The 18,819-nt window shown below is 35.3% G+C and overlaps 1 protein-coding gene across 1 annotated transcript in view; it reads left to right on the top strand.

The window, feature by feature from the left end:
* The window catches only part of FSHR (follicle stimulating hormone receptor), a 248,305-nt gene extending 230,320 nt beyond the window's left edge, over nt 1-17,985 (top strand). Inside the window, exons 9-10 of the mRNA XM_051975245.1 lie at nt 10,098-10,283; nt 14,636-17,985. Of these exons, the coding sequence (XP_051831205.1) occupies nt 10,098-10,283; nt 14,636-15,866 (1,417 nt within the window). The 3' untranslated portion in view covers nt 15,867-17,985. The remainder of the gene's footprint in view (nt 1-10,097; nt 10,284-14,635) is intronic.
* Nucleotides 17,986-18,819: the final 834 nt, after the last annotated feature.

The raw sequence follows: 18,819 nt of genomic DNA, 5'->3' as shown, positions 1-18,819 counted from the left end.
CTCTCACTATGTTTTACCCTTCCCAAATATATATTTTAATTCTCAGCACATTTTGTAGTCTTCCCTCATTAGTAAGCCCCTGGAAGGTAAGGACTGTCTTTGTATTTGTATCATCAACACTTAATACAGTGCCTGGAATATAGTAGGTGATTAATAACTTTTGACTGATCCATTGATATATCCACCCCTCAGTATTTACTAAGACCTAACTTCTTACCTCATATTCTTCCTTTCAAAATCAGGCCTTATAATTCTAGACTGCCCTCCACTTTCAAAGGAAAGAAAGGAGAGAAGGGAGAAGGAAGGAAGGAAAGAGGAAAGGAAAATGGAAAAGAAAGAGGAAAGTAAAATGGAAAAGAAAGAGGAAAGGAAAGGGGAAAGGAGGAAAGGGGAAAGAGGAAAGAAGAGAAAAGAGGAAGAAAGAAAAAAGGGAGGAGAGGGGAAATGGGGGTAAGGGGAGAAAAGTGAAGAAAAGGCGAAAAGTGAGAAAGAGGGGAAAGGAGAAAGAGGAAAGGGGAAAGGGGAAAACGAGAAGATGGAAGGAAAGGAAGGAGAAAAGGGAGGAAGGGAAGAAGGGAAGGGGAAAAAGGAAAGGAAAGGATGAAGTCTGACCTCTCCTCAGTACTGTTTTCCAATTCATCATCTCTATATAATATTTCCTAATCGATCCCATTTCTCCCACTCTCTCTTTCTCTGTCTGTCTGTCTCTGTCTGTCAATCTGTCTGTATCTCTCACTCACTCCCTCTCCTTTTCTCCCCTCATTAATTCATTGGATGATCTCAGTGTTCCCAGAGATTCAATTATGTTTACTGGATATTTCAAACTGGATGTCTCATAGGAATTTCAAATTCAGCATGTCCAAAACATACCTGATTATTTTTACTCCCAAAATCCACCTATCTCTTCAAGGTACCATCAAGGATACTATTATCCTTGTAGTCACAGTATCATCCTTAACTTCTCACTATCACTCATGCCACATAGCTAATCATTTGCCTTCTTTCGTCATTTCTTCCTTGTCACCATATTTTGTAGCCATCCTCTTCTCTCTATCCATATGGCTACCAACTTAATCTAGGCCCTTATCAATCATCACCTAATCTATTTAAATAGCTGGAAAATTAGTCTCATTGTATCAAATCCATTCCTTCTCCAATGAAGTCTACAGCATTGCCAAAAAAATTTCCTGAAGTGATTGAATGACCATGTTATTCTTTTACATATTTAACTCAAATATTGCCTCTAGGATAAAATATAAATTCCTCTGCTTGACTTTTAAATATCTTCCCAATTTAGGGCCAATTTAATTTTCCAGGCTCATTAAACAATACTCCCTGAATGTGCCCTTGCTATTCTTTAAATAGGACACTCCAATTCCCATCTTTCCACCTTTACAGTGGGCTGCCTCCCGTGTCTGAAATGTTCTGCTCTCCTCTTCTGTTTCCTAGAGTCCTGTTTCCTTTGAAACCCTTTTTACATAAAGTTTTTCCTCATCTCTCTAGCTGATGGCCCTCTCTACAAGAAAATTTCTTCTTTTGTATATTTTGTCTATGCATGATTTGTCAACATGTTTATCCCAGGTAGAACAAAATCTCCTTAAATACATTAATTGTTCAATTTTTTTTATCCTCGGTTCTTAATGTGGCATACTAGAAGGACCAGAATTTAAGACTACATCGACAAACTAAGCTACAGTATTTGATTCAGTGTATTAATATATACTAAAAATATTAAGATGAAATATTTATCTCAAAGAAAAAATGTAATACCTGCAAGTGATTATTTATATCCGAGTAATATTTTCTACAGATAAAAGTTATAGTAATTTATGGTAAAATTATTTTTTAAATTATTTTAAAGTTATTGCATCCATTGACATATTTGGTCCTTTTATTAAATGATTAAATCATAGACAAATAGGAAGGGATGCAAAAGAAAGCAGTGTTGAGATGTCAAATGAGGAGAGTATCTAGAAGGAATGTATGATCAGCAGTGTAACAAAACTGCAAAAATTTCAAAGAGGATGAAAACAGAAAAAAAATCAATCAGATTTTGTGATTAAGAAGTCTTAGTGACCTTTGGGAGATTAGTTTCAATAGAGTGTTAAGTTCAAGCAGGCAGATTGCAAAAGTTAAGAGCTCAAGATGTATTGGAGATGAAATGGAGGCAGCAAATGTTGATTACTCTTTCTCAGGATAAAAGGATGTGGGGGAGGGGGAGATGCAGGTGCTATATTTTAGAAGAGCATTAATAAGCTTGATGTTATTCAGAGAAGAGCATTCAGAATGGTGAAATTGCCAGAAATCACTGCACTTGAGTATTAGTTAAAGAAACTAGAGAAGTCTAATCTAAATAAGGAAAGACTTTAACACACAGGGTAGCTCTCCTCAATAAAAATCTTATCTGCTGATGGGTTAGGGAATTATATATGTATAGAAAATAACAATAATAATAATAGCTCACACTTATATAGTACAATAAAGTTGGCAAGGCAGTTTACATGATTTATCTCAAATAGCTTAAGGATTCACACTACAGGTGGAATATATGAAAGGCTCAGAAAGAATGCAGAGAATAATAATAGCTCACATGTATATATCCTTTTGTAGTTTATACCTTTCCTAGCAGCAATCCTATGATATGGATAGTGCAAATAGAATTCTTCTCATTCTACATTTGAAGAAATATTTTCAACAATCCCTAACAATGGATGTAGTATATAAGGTAGATACTATATGGAAGATTTGTGGAAGGAGAGAAAAGAATGATAGAATAAGTAAGTATGGAGGGCTATGAGTTGCAGCCATGAAGTAAACACCAGTAACTAGTCACAAACTGAGACCTAGAAGGTAGTCTTAAAGCCACCACGGCCACTCTTCTCATTTTACAGAAAATGAAACTGTGGAGTGAGAGAGATGAAATTGTCTTGTACAGCTAGTGTGGGATTTGAACCCCAGATTTTCTAATTGCAAATGTAGTATTCTAAATCAGGATACTATGGCAAATTTGCAGCTAAGTGGCAAAGGATATAATATATTGGGCTTGGAATCAGAAAGACCCCTCTTCATGAGTTCAAATTTAGCCTCAGATACTTACTAGCTGTGTGACCCCAAACAACTCAACCCTGTTTACCTCATTTCATCATCTATAAAAATGAACTGGAAAAAAATGAAAAACCACTTCAGTTTCTTTGCCAAGAAAATATCAAGGGGATCATGAAGACTCGGACACAATTGAAGTGACTGAATAATGGCTAGTGGAAGGCATTAAGTTTATTACAACTCCAGAGTGGGAAATGAAAAAATCTCTGATTGGACCAATTCAAAGTGCCCAGCAAATAAAAATAACAAAACATCAAAGGAAGCAAACTTTTCAAGCACAGATTATACCATCTCTGTTGAAAAAAAAAATTACCTAGACCCAATAATACAAGAAATAATTCAAGAGAATGGTCCTGTTATGATAGAACACAAAGGGAAAGTAGAAATAGGAAAAAAAAACATAAATCACCACTTCAAAGAAATCCTTTGTGGAAATCACATAGGAATATTATTGCCAAACTTTGAAAATCCTAAATCAAAGAGAAAAGTTTGCAACAAACAAGAAAAAAAATCCAATGTGCTGGAGTTACAATTAGAATTGTATAGAATTTTTTCTCAGCTATAAGAAAAGACTGCAGATCTTGGAATCATATACACTGGCAGTCAAAAGAATTAAGCCTGGAACCGAAAATATCATAGCCAGCAAAATTATCTATAATATTGAATGAAAAAAAAGGACATTCAATGAACTTGCAGATTTTTAGAACTTTCAACCAAATCTGAATTCAATAGAAAATTTAACCCATAAGAACCAATATCCAAGATTAATTTCAAGGAGCTTAATATGAACTAACCATTTGTTTTTTACATGGAAATGTATACCAGAAATTTAAGATTGACATTAGTAATTGGGTAGCTCAAAAGAGAGATTTATACAAATGAGATACAAGGAAAGAATAAACACAGAGTTATTAGAGGGAAGAGAAGAACTCCTAATTCTGAAAACCTACTCACATCAGAAATGTATTAAATAGGCAATACTATATATCTATATATACATATATTTTATATACATATATATCATAAAGGATATAACATCCTCCAAAATCTATAAAGAAATAAGGAAGGAGGAATGGGACAAGGGGGAAGCAAAGGGGGAGGGGGAAGTTGACAAAGGAGGGATCCATGGGTGGAGGGAGGTTAAGTAATAGCAAGACAAGTTAAGGAGCAAAATTAAAGTAGAACAATGAACAGAAATAGAAAAGAAGAGATATACACAAACATTACAACAAGTGACAGGAGTGAACATAGGTATCTATATATGTGTGTGGATCTGTGAATAAGTATGAATGTACGTATGTGTGCGTGTGTGTGTCCATGTATATATATAAGGGGTGGGTGTTTGTATATATGTGTGTGTGTGTGATATATATCTATTAAATATATCTGTGCTTAACTATAACCTGCTTGGAGAGGTGGAGGGAAGGAAAAGAATAAAATAAACAAAAAAATGTGCAGTAGAGAACAAAATAACAACCTACAAGGAAGCAAAGAAAAGACAGAAATTCATGAATATGATTTTTCTATATTATATATTCTTTCTTGAGTAGAAATTTACTGTTATATATTTTGAAACCTACCTGATGTTCTGCTGGGCACATTACAATGTTCTCTTTTAAAATTATTCTGTTTTGTTGCATTTTCTTTTTTTGTCTTTCTTTTTCCTATTCTCTCTTTTTTAATAAGCAGAAAATTAAAGAGAAAAAAAATTTTTCCTAACATAACAATTTGCTGAGATGAAGTTTTGATAGGGGACAGGAAGAATAAAGAGAATTTCATATTATAGAACATGGACATAAACCTTAATTGGGTCTCTTAACTGGTCAGAACAGAATGATTGACTAGACACCAGGAGCAGAGGACTCATATATAGGAAACTAGGAGCACAGAAGACAAACCACCCACTTAAGAATTCTGAGGACCAATAAGTTTAATTCCAGGAGCCAAGATCACAGAGTAAGCCACAAATCAAATCATAACTCCCACATTCACCTCCAAATAAACATAAAATAATACCCCCAAACAAATCCTGGAACAACAGAACCAATAAAAAGATGGAAGGAAAAACAATCTTTGATTTCAAGAAATTTGGAAGATTGTCAAGAAAGGTTTCTCTCACTTGAGTAAAAGGAGAGCACAGTTCGAGATAGGAAATGAGTGTACTCCAGCTCAGGAAATCAGTGGTAAATCCTTAAGCCTCGGTGTGGTGTAGCAGGGAAATGCCAACACCAATATTGGCTATGTACCTCAGCATGGTTGGGGAATGGGCAGACTCCAACTCTGAGAATTTTCGTGTACTTCAGCATAGTCCTAGGCAAAGATACAGGATCCCATCCAAGTGCTTCAGTGTGGCTCTGGACAAACAGATAAACACCAAACTATGAGTGCCTAAGCAAACAGATAGTTGCCAGTTTTGGACATCTGCCGCGTGCTTCACCGAAGCCCTCAACAAAGAGACAGCTACTGGCAGTCAGACTGCCATGTCTTTCAGTATAGCCCTGTGGAAACCCAGAAACATCCCACCAACCTCTCAGCATGTGCCAGATACTACCATTAGGACAGCTCAGCACAGATAAACTGTTCAACCCCTACAGCCTCAGCAGTGCCAACCACTCCCCATCTCGTCCTCTCAGCACACCACCAGACATGAGGGTCCCAAATGCCCTCAGGACATCAGTACATCACTAGTTAAATAGCCAGTACTTGCATCATCTGGCATAAGAAGCCTGAGACAGTGTCCCTTCCTCTCCAAGAGCAAGGCTCAAATTTAAAATAAAGGAAAAAGGCCAAAGTTATCATAGTGACAGAGAAGAACAAGACACAGACTCACAAGAGAACAACAATATAAAAACATCTATGAGCAAAACAACAAAAAACAGGAAGCATTATCAAGCCCAGAAAGAATACATGGAAGAGCTCAAAAGGGAACTTATAAATTATATGAGAGATAGAAGAGAATTGTGAAGAAGTCTTTCATCTAAGTTTCAGTCAGCAAAGAACTGCTTGCAGACAGATTCCTTCTCATACTACCCGCCACCACCAACATTGCTGGGCTTTGGCTGGTAGATCTCTACCTACTATAACCTACTCACATGCTGCCACCATAATGAAGTTAGGGGAAGCTGCTAAAAGTCAAGATGAGCCAAAGAAAATGGCCCTTCCCCAAAAGAGATAGAAGATATGATCATGGACATATCAAAAGATAGAAAAAGCAAGCCATGACCCTTGGGAAAAAAACAAGTAGTGTGGCTCCCACCAAGAATGTGGCCACCCTAGCCAAATCCATCATAGTGCCAAGCAAGAAGTGAGACATTCCAGGTAAGGCAATTGCCACCCTGGCAAAAGCAACAGTATTCCCAAGCAAAGGAATAAAAATCAGGAAGATTTCCCAGGAGGACAGTGAATCTAAAGAAAAGGATAGTGAATTAGGAGGAGGATGAAAAACTTGAGCCTCCCATAGTCACAAAGATGGCATCAGCTCTTGATAAACAAGATTCTAAAGATGAGGAGGATGAGGAAGATGAGGGCAGTGACAAGGATGAAGAAGATGAGGATGATCCTAAGGAGGAACTATGGATATCACACCTGCTGCTATGAAGGCCTCTTCTGGGAAAAAGCTGGGAAAACCAAGAAATCTGAGGAGGAAGATGAAAGAGATGAGGAAGAAAAAGAGGAGGAGGAAGAACAGAAAGAAAAAGAGGAGTGTCTGGGAAAGAAGCACCAGGAAAGAGGAGAAAAGGAAATGGGTAAAGAAAGGATTCAAGAAACAAAAACTGGAGGCTGAAGTGTCTATAAATTTCAATCTCTTCTCTGGTAACCTGAACTTCAACAAAACTGCTTCTGAGCTATAAAACAGCAAATAAAATAAAATAAAATAAAATAAACCTGATATCATGGACTTGTTTTCAAAAAAGAACTTTATCATTATGGATATCCATATTGGTGCCACAAGGCAGTTTGGCTACATGAAATTTGAATCCAATATATACATGGAAAAGGCTCTGGAACTCAGTAGCTCCAAAGTGTTTGGCTATGAAATTAAACTAGAAAGAGCAAAAGAGATAAGGCAGAGGAAGACACAAGGGCACTCCTTGTCAAGAATTCACTATATAAAGTAACTCAAGAGGAACTCAAAGAAATGTTTGAAGACACTATTAGGTCAGACTGGTGTGCACCAAGGATGAGACCCCAAAGGAATTGCCTACATTGAATGTAAAACAGAAAAAGTTGACAACAAAATTAAAATAGCAGCACTTCTAGTAATTATAAAGAAAAGGGTGAGAAAGATGGAGATTGTTAAAATAGATCATGATAATATATTGTGGTAAATGAATATAAATAAATATTGCTATGTTATAAAAAAGGTGAATATGAAAAATACAAAGACGTATTGGAAAACATCAACTGATACAAAGTGACTAAGTAGAATAAAAACAAACTATATGCACAGAATGGAAATAAAAATAATAAAACAAAACAAAAAACCTAAATGCTATTAATATAAATTACTCAATTTGAATTCAAATAAAATATGAGAAAAAGTATCTCTTTTTTTACTGAAGATTTGGAGTACAATATTTGTAGAACATCACATATGTTATCAGAAATGATCCATTGATTTGTTTTCCTCAAGCTTTTTTTTCTCCTGTCTCTTTTTTTAAAAAATTTTGTTACAAGAATAATTCCCTGCATAGGAGAGAAGGGTGACATATAATTAAAAATATAGTTGATGTAAAATTAAAATATGTCAATAAAAATAGAACTCGAAAACCCCTATAAGATTAAAGAACAGGGTTTTGCCTCCTTCAATCATAAATATTGTTATTTTGTCCTTCATTTTCAAAGAGGTCCAATGACCTCAAAAGGTAATGTCTTAATTCATACATAAATTGGATATAAGCAAGGTAGAGTTGCACAAAGTCATCAGCCTCACTTTCTCTTCCTGGATTTTAATGAAGTCCAGCAGCAAGACAAAAGTTAGAATGACTGGGAATAGCACAGGATGCAATGGGTCATCTTGTGTGACCAAGCTCTAAGTGCTTCACTGCATCTACCTCAATTGCCTTCAAGACCATTGGAACAAATTGTTCTCATCTGCCCATTTCAGGGAGAGAAGTCTTCACAGAGTTGGGGTAGACACCATACTCACTAATGGATGGATTTTGTGGCTCAGTAGGTGTCTGCCAAGATGGTTCACTAGAGTGTGGACACTGTGCAAGCTACAGTTTCCTGGAGTCACAAATGAGAAATAAATGCCAGATGACTCCAAAGGTGAATGAACAGCCATGAAAGAGATGCTAGTCTTCCCTGAACAATGAGAAGATTAGATACATACATACATACATACATACAGATAGATATAGATAATATATAATAGCATATTATTTGATTTCAAGGTTTATAAATCACTACAAATATCACTTCATTTTATTGCACAGAGTAAGAACTCAATAAAAAATTGTTGAATGGAATGTCTTCTCTCCCCTGTCTCTGATGCTCCCTGATGGTGAGACCTATGGAAGTGAGAGCTGGCCCAAAGAAAAAGATAAAGTGTGAAGAAATAAAAAACAGAGAAATAATTTCTTTTTTCCTAGTAAATTTATTTATTTTTAATACACATTATTTTATGTATCATGCTGGGAGAGAAAAATCAGAATAAAAGAGAAAAACCATGAGAGAAAAAAATAACAGGAAAAAAAAGTGAACATAGCACATGTTGATACAACCAGTCTCCTTAGTTCTTTTTTCTGGATGCAGATGATATTTTCTGTCCAAATTCTATTGAGACTGCTTTGGATCACTGAACTACTGAGAAGAACCAAGTCTTTCATAGTAGATCTTTTTGCTGTTATTGTGTACAATGTATTTCTGGCTCTGCTTGTTTTGCTCAGCATCAGTTCATGTAAATCTTTCCAGAACAAGCCAATGCTTCTTAAATTGTGTAGGTCATGACTTCATATGGGAGTTGTAAAAAATTTGGCAACAATAAAAGATTTCTCAGTGAAATGACCAAAAACTAATTCAAAATCCAATGGGTAATGAGTCCAAGGTATTTCTTGCAGCACGTGTCTGTTTGTCTGTGCTGTGTCACCAGACTTCATTACAACCTTGGTTCTGAATATGCAACATACACACTTTGGGTATATATTCACACATGGTGAATGCTGCCAGAAACACCTGGGCTCAGATTCAAGATGAAATCATGTAAAAATTTCTTGGATGAAGAGGAGTTGTGACTGGAAAAAATTTAAGAAGTCCTGCTCTAGGCAATGACAAGACCATTACAAAATCATAGAGAAAAGAATGTGCAAAATATGCTCAGAAACTGGTCAGGCTCAGGATCCTTCTGGGAATGGGGAAAGTAGAATACATGGAAAGAGTTATGACTAAATTTGTATCCATAACCCTAGAACACTGTTGAAATATTATCAACTCTAGCTTATTTATGATTGTTAATTAAAACTGGTCTGGGCTTCCTCGGTCCTAGATTGATGCATTTGTAAAAGGCTACAAACTTTGGTCCTCCCAAGTATAAAACAATTTCAGAACTAATACTGGGGAATAGCAAGATGGAGGGATGGGGATATGAGTAGAAGGAAGATAGTTTTGGTATCTTCTTTACATCAGGTGAGTTTGCATGCTATTAATAAATCATAGTAGCTGGGATAGACTGGCATAGTTTGTATTAGTCTACAGTAGAAAAAAATTAGAAATAAATTTGAATGGATTATATAGGGCTAATTTGTAAATGTTCAGTCTTTAGCCTGAAGGCAATAGGAAGTCACTGAAAGTTTTGAATGGGGAGCAATGAGAAAGCAATATTTTAGAAAAACAATTATGTACAAAATAATCCAATGTAAGGGAACCAGTCCAAAACTCCCCCTTTACTTTATGTAGATATTTTGTGAGCATTTCTGATCTTTCATCTTCTAAGCAAGATATTCTAAAATCTTTCCTTTTATCCTGCTCTTCTCCTTCTCAATTTCTGCTTAAAGGGATATTTCCAGAACCAGGATCCATTCCCTCCCTAGCGATGGCTTGAAAAATCTTAAGAAACTGAAGGCCAAGTCAGCTTACAACTTTAAAACTCTTCCCAACTTGGAAAAGTTTGCTGAGCTAGTGGAAGCCAACCTCACCTACCCCAGCCACTGTTGTGCCTTTGCAAACTGGAGACGGCAAGCGTGAGTCATGCCCTTATTTTTCATTCAGTCTTATTTGGCAATTTCTGGGATATGGATAGACCCAATCAGTCCATTAGGGACATCTACAACAACGCATATACAGGCTGTCACGGAAACACCTTTTCTTCCTGATTCACCACTTGGAATCTGTCATCTCATCTTCCCTTTTGTTTGCTACTTTTTTGAGCGTTCCTCATTGTTCCCCTTGTTACACACACACACACACACACACACACACACACACACACACATATCTCACAATGAATACAAGCCCAGATTGACAATGGTCAAGGGGAAAGGAAAGGAGGAACTTAAAAAGAAAAAATGGAACAGAGATGGGAAAAGATAACAAGAGTTTCCTGAAATCTTTGCCAGGTCACTCAGGTTCCCAGCCTTTGGAGAATGCTGCATTTATATAGATGTAGATTTATCTTTTTAATCCCAAATCCAGTATCTTTGACTGCTCACTATGGGTTTCAGTTTATTACCACTGAGGATCATTTCTGTGAGAACTCAAAGTCCAAACACAAATACCCAAACAAACCATATACAGAGAGTTATACACCCAGGCAAATTCATGCACAGCCATGAATGAAATGTCCTCAAGTCCTGAAGTGTTTTTAAAATGACTTAGAGCAAAGATGAGATCCACTTAGAGCTAGGCTGAGGCCCACTTAGATGATTTGTAGATAAAGGGTTTCTTTTCCAAAAGAACCATTAATATGCATTAAGGGACCATACTCAGTCAGCCAGTACTTTGGAGATTAACTCAAGACCAATCACAACTCCTCTCTGCAATTAGAATTCATAAGGGCCCAGACCCGGGCCGAAGGGCTGCCTTTTTCTTATTAGAAATAGAAATTCCTACCAGGCCAAGAAAGATACCAATTAGCCTACAAGTCCCTGAAACTGAAATCCCCCCAGGAGAAATCTCAAAGGACATTAAGATCACCACAAGAGCAGGTGGCTCAGAGATGTTCAGAGCATTGCCTGGAATGTTGCCAACACTGCAAACATGTATCATTTTATTGTTGTTGCTGGGATGATTCCAGTTTTCTTGTTGCTTAGTTGTTTCAGTTGGGCACAATTTTTCACGGCTCCATTCAGGATTTTCTTTGCAAAGATATTGGAGTGGTTTGTCATTCTTCAGCTCATTTTACAAATGAGTAAACTGAGGCAAAAAGGCTTAAGCAACATTCCCAGGGTCACAGAGCTAGTCTGAGGCAAGATTTAAACACATCCTGACTCCAGTCAGTACTTTATGCACTATGGCACTAGCTAACACTCCTGTTCTGGTCTTAATGCATCATAACAACAGAAGCTATAACCAGGTGCACTGTGGTTTTATCAAGGAACTTTTTTATCCTCTTTGGTCCAATTCCACGTTGTCTCTTGTTCCATGAAGCCTTCCAAACCCAAAATGAGCTCTCCCTTTAAATTCCCCTAACACCTGTTTATCATATACTATTGAAATACAGACTCATTTTCTATTATGCTTCTATTAAGCACTGGTTATTTAATTCCCATAATTAATTTTCACATCTTTTATAAATTGATTAATTTCTGTATTTAGCAGGAATTCTCTTTCTCACTTTTTTTTCCATTTTCTACATGTCAGTTATTTAGCATTCTTTAAGAGAATGCAGGTTGTGATGTGAAAAACTTTTTCTTGCTTCTAAAAAGACTTGCCCTGATTCAAAGAATGGTTCTCTTTGAGCAGAGGAAAAGGTTTACTTGCCTTTGTACTTTTCAGAAGGTAGTATTCTCTCCTGGGCCTGCTTTTGGCTCAAAGCAAGCTATACTTCATTGACAATCCAGTCCAAGTACCCTGAGGTACTTGGCTGGAAGCCATTTCAACCAATATAACCAACATTAAATAAGTTACTAAATGCAAACTCTGCATCTCTTTCATTTATCTCTGATTGAGTAATCTCTTATCGGGAAAGCCTTCAGATTATTCTACAATACTCTTCATTGCAGCCAGCAGAGAACCAGAAACCTGAATTATGGACATGATAGATAAAGATGCTGCATTTATATTATAGAGTTTCTCCTTTAAAGAACAAGTTGTGAATCATGAATCTTATATTTAGTTGCTAATAACTACCTTACTGTATTCAAATAAAATTTCCATGTGAGATTTTATCATAAATTTACTGCTGCTTCATAATAGAGAGATTATCTTGATATTCTCTATATTTGGCATCCATCTGTCTGATTAGAGTATTTTTCATTTGGCTTCAATACAAATCTATCTTAAAATGTCTCTTTAAGATTGACAAATTCTCATGAACGTTTGAATTAAAATGGAGACCAAGACAGAGAAAATTAATGTGGGAACCTGGAAAGAAATATAATATGAAATCCTGAATAAGCCAGATCCTCCTTACATATGAGTTAGTCCCTAGGCACTTTACGAGAATATATTTTCCTTCTTATACTTCTAAAACTAACTTCCTTCCCCATACCACCTGTTTAGAAGAAGGAAAACATGGTTATGATGTAGGAAGGAATGGAAGACTAGGAAGAAGAAATGGAAAGGCAAAAGAAAGGAGGGATAAAGGATAAAAGGAAGAAACTCAATAATGAATCAATATGTTTATTACCTACCACATAAAATTGCTTTAAAGAAAGTGTTTTACTAATAGGAGCAACTTTCATGATTTTCTTTATCTAGGCAGATCAAGGTGGTAGGGAAGGGGAATGAAAAGGCTAAAAAAAAACCCGGCAGTATACTAATATTAATCCTCAGGCTGCAAATGCACTAAAGATTCTATAATTGAGTCAGGATGTCCATATTACAAAATATTTCTATTAATATGCAATATGAAACTCTAAATTACTATAAATTATAGAATGGGTGACATATATTGGTAGAGAGCATAGTCTCATTAAAAATAACCTACTTAGGGCAGCTAGGTGGCACACTGGATAGAGCATCAGCCTTGAAGTCATGAAGATCTGAGTTCAAATTTGACCTCATTCACTTAATACTTCCTAGCTGTGTGACCCTGGACAAGTCACTTAACCCCAACTGCCTGAGGAAAAAATAAAAACATAAAAAAAAGAATAATCTATTTACACCAATGAAATAACAGATCCCATACCAAAATATATATGTAACATATGTGTGTTTGTAAAAATCAATGAAAAAATAAACATTTCAATAATGTGTTAAAAATATGTTCTATATTCTTAGGTAAACAAAATTTAAAAAAAAATAGTCTAGACTCTGCCATTTACTATTACTTCACTTTTCTGAGTATAAGTTTTCTCTCCTACAAAATATTATTGCTGCTGCTATTATTTCATCATTTCAATTATGCCCAATTTTTCGTAACCCCATTTAGGGTTTTCTTAGCAAAGATACTAGAGTGGTTTGCTATTTCCTTCTCCAGCTCATTTTACACATGAGGAAACTAAGGCAGACAAGTTTAAAGTACTTGTCCAGGTTCATATAGTGTCTGACACCAGATTTGAATTGATGTTTTCCTGACTCCAGGACTGGAACTCTATCCACTGTGCCACCTAGCTCAATCAAAATGAGATTGAACTTAAGTGATAGTGATTAACAGGATGGTGGGAGAGAAGATGGGTAGAAGGAATGGTAAAGAAATGATTTACTGATGAGTATCAGGAACAACTCAGCCTCACTCAAAGACAAACCAACTGACCAAATTGAAGGCAGGAGTTACCTATTTTAATAATGAGCCCTGTAGCCCTCTTTTCCATACTCAGATCGTCATCCAGGTAGACTGTCTAATTTGAGGGATATGTTCTCTTGTTTTTAACATATATTGACTAAATGATATAATTAAGAACAAGCATTTATTAAGCATCTATCATGCACTGTGCAATGAGAATGCAAAGTAAGGCAAAAACAAAAACAGTCCTCTCAAGGAGCTCATCGTTTAATGGAAGACAACTTGCAAACAAGCTAAGTACAAATAGACTAAGTTCGATATCATCTTAAAGGGAAGGCACTAAGGCTAGGGAAAACTGAAAAAGATTTCTTATAGAACATGAGACTTTAGCTGAGACTTGAAAGAAGCCAAAGAAGCCAGGAAGCAGAGACAAAAGAGTTTTAGTCAAGGAGAATGGCCATTGAAAATGTGTATTTTATGTTATTGGATACAGAAGACATAGGAAAGTAGGTAGGGAGAGAGAGTCAGATATAACCCTTAAATTTGACCTTAAAGGCAATAAGCTGCTAAGGGTGGAGGAAGGGCAAAGAGGGTAAAAAAATCTCAGAAATCACAATGTTTCTATCACATATAAATGCAATAATGTGCTTGGCAATCTGGAATCAGGTCATTAAAACTAATTTTTTTTTCTTTTTTCTTTTTTTTTAGTTTTGAGTTGCATCCAATTTGCAACAAATCTTTTGTGAGACAAGATAATAATGATCTGGCTATGGAGTGGGGTTATAGAAGAAGATCTATGGAAGAAGAGTATATATCAAGCCTCAACAAAGGCTTTGACATAACAGAAATTGAATTTGACTATGACTTATGTAATGAAGTGGTTGATGTTGCTTGCTTTCCTAAACCCGATGCATTTAACCCTTGTGAAGACATCATGGGATACAACTTCCTCCGAGTCCTCATATGGTTCATTAGTATCCTCTCCATCACTGGGAACACTGTGGTGCTGGTGATCTTGATCACCAGTCAGTACAAACTCACTGTCCCCCGGTTCCTTATGTGCAATCTGGCTTTTGCTGACCTCTGCATTGGGGTCTACCTACTGCTTATTGCCTCAGTGGACATTCATACCAAGAGTCAGTACCACAACTATGCCATTGACTGGCAAACTGGTGCCGGCTGTGATGCTGCAGGTTTCTTCACTGTCTTTGCCAGCGAGCTCTCAGTCTACACACTGACAGCCATCACTTTGGAGAGATGGCACACTATCACCTATGCCATGCAGCTGGACCGCAAGGTGAGACTCCGCCATGCTGCCAGCATCATGTTGATAGGGTGGATCTTTGCTTTCACGGTTGCCCTCTTGCCCATTTTTGGCATCAGCAGCTACATGAAGGTGAGCATCTGCCTGCCCATGGACATCGATAGCCCTTTGTCGCAGCTCTATGTTATATTCCTCCTTGTGCTCAATGTTTTGGCCTTTGTGATCATCTGTACTTGTTATACCCATATCTACTTCACTGTGAGGAACCCAAATATCGTCTCTTCTACTAGTGATACCAAGATTGCCAAGCGCATGGCCATGCTCATTTTCACTGACTTCCTCTGCATGGCGCCCATCTCCTTCTTTGCTATCTCAGCTTCGGTCAAAATGCCCCTCATCACTGTCTCCAAGTCAAAGATTCTTTTAGTTCTGTTCTACCCCATTAATTCCTGTGCCAACCCCTTCCTGTATGCTATCTTCACCAAGACTTTTAGAAGGGATTTCTTCATTCTGCTGAGCAAGTTTGGCTTCTGTGAAATGCAAGCTCAAATTTACAGGACAGAAACCTCTTCCACTGTCCACAGCTCCCACCCAAGGAATGGTCAGTGTCCTCCAATAGCCAAAAACAACAGTGGAACTGTTTATACACTTGTCCCTCTCAACCATTTATCCTAAAATCCAGAACCATAAATGTGTGAAAAGAGCTGAGCATTCTGCTGGCAATAATTATACCTTGCAATCGTAGAGTTTTATAGTTTACAAAGTGCTTTTGAAGGTATTGTCTTATTTGACCTTCCTGACAATCTAGCAAGGTGGAAAAAGCAGGAATCAACCCATTTGGACAAGTGAGAAAGTGAAGTCTCAAGTAACTTTACTAAAGGCACGTCACGAATAAATAGAAGAGTTCTTACCTAGAATCCAAGTCTCTTAATTCACCATTTATTAATCTTTTGACTATATATTTCAATTATTTCAATCTTTCAATATTAGTGGTAATTAATCAAAAGTAATAGATGAATTAGGAATAGAATTTCAGCCTCCTGATTCCTCCATTCCTTGGACTCCTATTCTAACTTTGGTCCTTTTCCACTGCAGCTAACCCCCATGTTTTCCTTGATGGATTCCTGTCTGGCTCCTAAATACCATCCTAAAAGAACTTCACTGAGTGTCAAACTAAAAGGTTTAGGACAGGGATGGACCCTTTTGGCATTTTGACCAAACCTTTGAACCTCTTCTCACTGTTTTGAAATACATGAAATAAAATATATAGAATTTTAAAAGGAATTAATTATTTTGAAATGTATTTATAAAAACATTAGGAAAAAAAGTTCATAGATGTCAGATTAAGATCCATGATTTATTTTCTCTCATTTAACCAAGCACCTATCTCAATAACCTTTCCTTCTTTTCCTCTGACAAATTGTGTTTTAATTGTTTCACTTCTATTCATAGGGTTCAAATGAGCAGATCTATGTCTCTTACCAGACTCATGGGATAAAAAAGTTGAAATTCTGGACTTTAAATCAAATAGAAAAAAATACAAATAATGTACAGTTTGTCTTATGCCACTTGTAAAAGACAAAATTATTCTCAAATAAGCAATTCAGAATATTTTGATTGCTTATCCATGTCTCAAGGAGAAGAACCCCTTCCTAAATTGTGGTCAGAAACAAAATTCAAATTCAAATTATACAGGAAGCTTCACTCCAAAGAGTCATCATCTAGAATTTTTGAAATGCACTGAATGAGGTGGGAGATCAAGAGACTTGAGACCTTGAACGTGTTGTTCTCAGAATACCTAAATGTTCATCCCATGCATGCTCACAAAAAAACAAATCTCTGCTTCAGTCAAGACCTTTTATCTTCTGATTTTGAAGAATGTCAAAGTTGAAGGAGTAAAAACAATTTGGTTAGGCTTTTTTACAGTTCATGTTCAAGGCAATATTATGAAAGTGAAAATGTGTAAAAATTCCAGGTTCTAAAGAACTGTGATTTATATGAAGTATGAAAAGAAGGCTGCAGACCAAAAATAAGGCTTACAGCTTTAAAAAAAAAAAAAAAAAAAAGTTAACTATGCCCATTATATAAACAAGATTGTAGTTCAAAACCCAGTGCAGATAAAGACATTGTGCTTAAATTTGTATTTCCTTCTTTCCATCTGGAAGAATTTTTCCTATTTTCCAAATTCATTACTAACTATAAAAAACAATATATTACAAGGGATTTATAGATTTGTGTTACCAAATCTCCTTTATTTATGTTCATCCCTACCCTATAATATGTAGCCAATCATCATATTTTTAACCTTTTATATCTTTCCTTTCCCTAAAACAGGGCTCAAGATACTAAATTCTCTTATCAATATTGACACTTTAGGAGTCCATTAAAAGGCTTAAAACATAGACAAGATATGATGGCAAATAAGGGAAAAAAGGGGAAGTTTTGAAAAGAGAGGAAATAGGAGAAAGTGAACTGCTTCCAAAGCATTATTTTCATAAGATTTAAAATTGAATAGAATCTTACACATCATCTTCTGTAAGGTCCCTTTGTTTAATATAATGAACTCTTTGCATTTAATTCTAAATCTATGATTGCCCTATCAGTGACCAAAATCATGTAGATACCATGAAAAAGAGGAAGACACCAATAATCATAGCATGCTTTCATCAATTTAAGTTATTGTAGTAATTTACCTTCTAAATAGATGCCACTAAATTGCCATATGCCTCTCTTCCCTTGGATTTTCTATGTTTAATATCGGAATTTCAGCTATTGATCATAAAACAAACAGCTGACTGAGATGCAAATAATCCATTATTTGAAGATAATTATAAAATGTCAAAATTAGAATTCTAAACATTAAAATTAAAATTTTTAAATTACAAACATAAACTTTAAAAGTTTAGAATATAAATATTCCAATTTTTAAAAGTCTAAATTAAGATGTTAAAATTCAAATTTTAAAATTTAGAATGTAAAATTTTGCATTTGAAATAGAAATTGTGGAGATCAAATTTTAAAATTAAAAAAATTGAAAATTGAAAATGTAAAAATGATGAAAGCAATTTACTTTAAAAATTAAAATAAAATTGCTTTATTTTCCACATATTTGTTCAATAGCCTTCTTTATTCTATTTTAACATTCTTCTTCTCATCATAACAACACTGTAATTCAGATTCATTTGATTCAGACATGTATCTTTTAATTTTAATATCTAAAACTCACTGAGTTTAAATTTGAAATTTTGAAAATTTTAAATTGAAAACCTAAAATTTTCAAAATTTACAAGACAATTCAAAATTAAAATTCTAAATACTTAAATTTGAGTTTTTATTTTTGGATTTTAAATTGGAAATTAAAATTTTAATGCAATTTATTTCTGTTTTGTTTATTTAAATTGACTTAACATTAATACAAAATTTAATTTTTAAAATTTAGGAATTTTCAATTTCTTGACATTCATATTTTAATGTTAAATTTTAAAATTATTTTAAATATTTTTCATTTTTAATATTGGACATTTAAAATCTAATTTGTTCAATCTTTTCTTTTCTTTTTTATTACTAAAGATTGTTATTTTCAAAACATATGCATAGATAAATTTCAACATTCACCCTTGCAAAACCT

The sequence above is a fragment of the Antechinus flavipes genome, chromosome 2, assembly GCF_016432865.1.
Source record: "Antechinus flavipes isolate AdamAnt ecotype Samford, QLD, Australia chromosome 2, AdamAnt_v2, whole genome shotgun sequence".
Taxonomy (NCBI): Eukaryota; Metazoa; Chordata; class Mammalia; order Dasyuromorphia; family Dasyuridae; genus Antechinus; species Antechinus flavipes.
The sequence above is the reverse complement of the archived record's forward strand: the minus strand, read 5'-3'. Positions and strand labels throughout refer to the sequence as shown.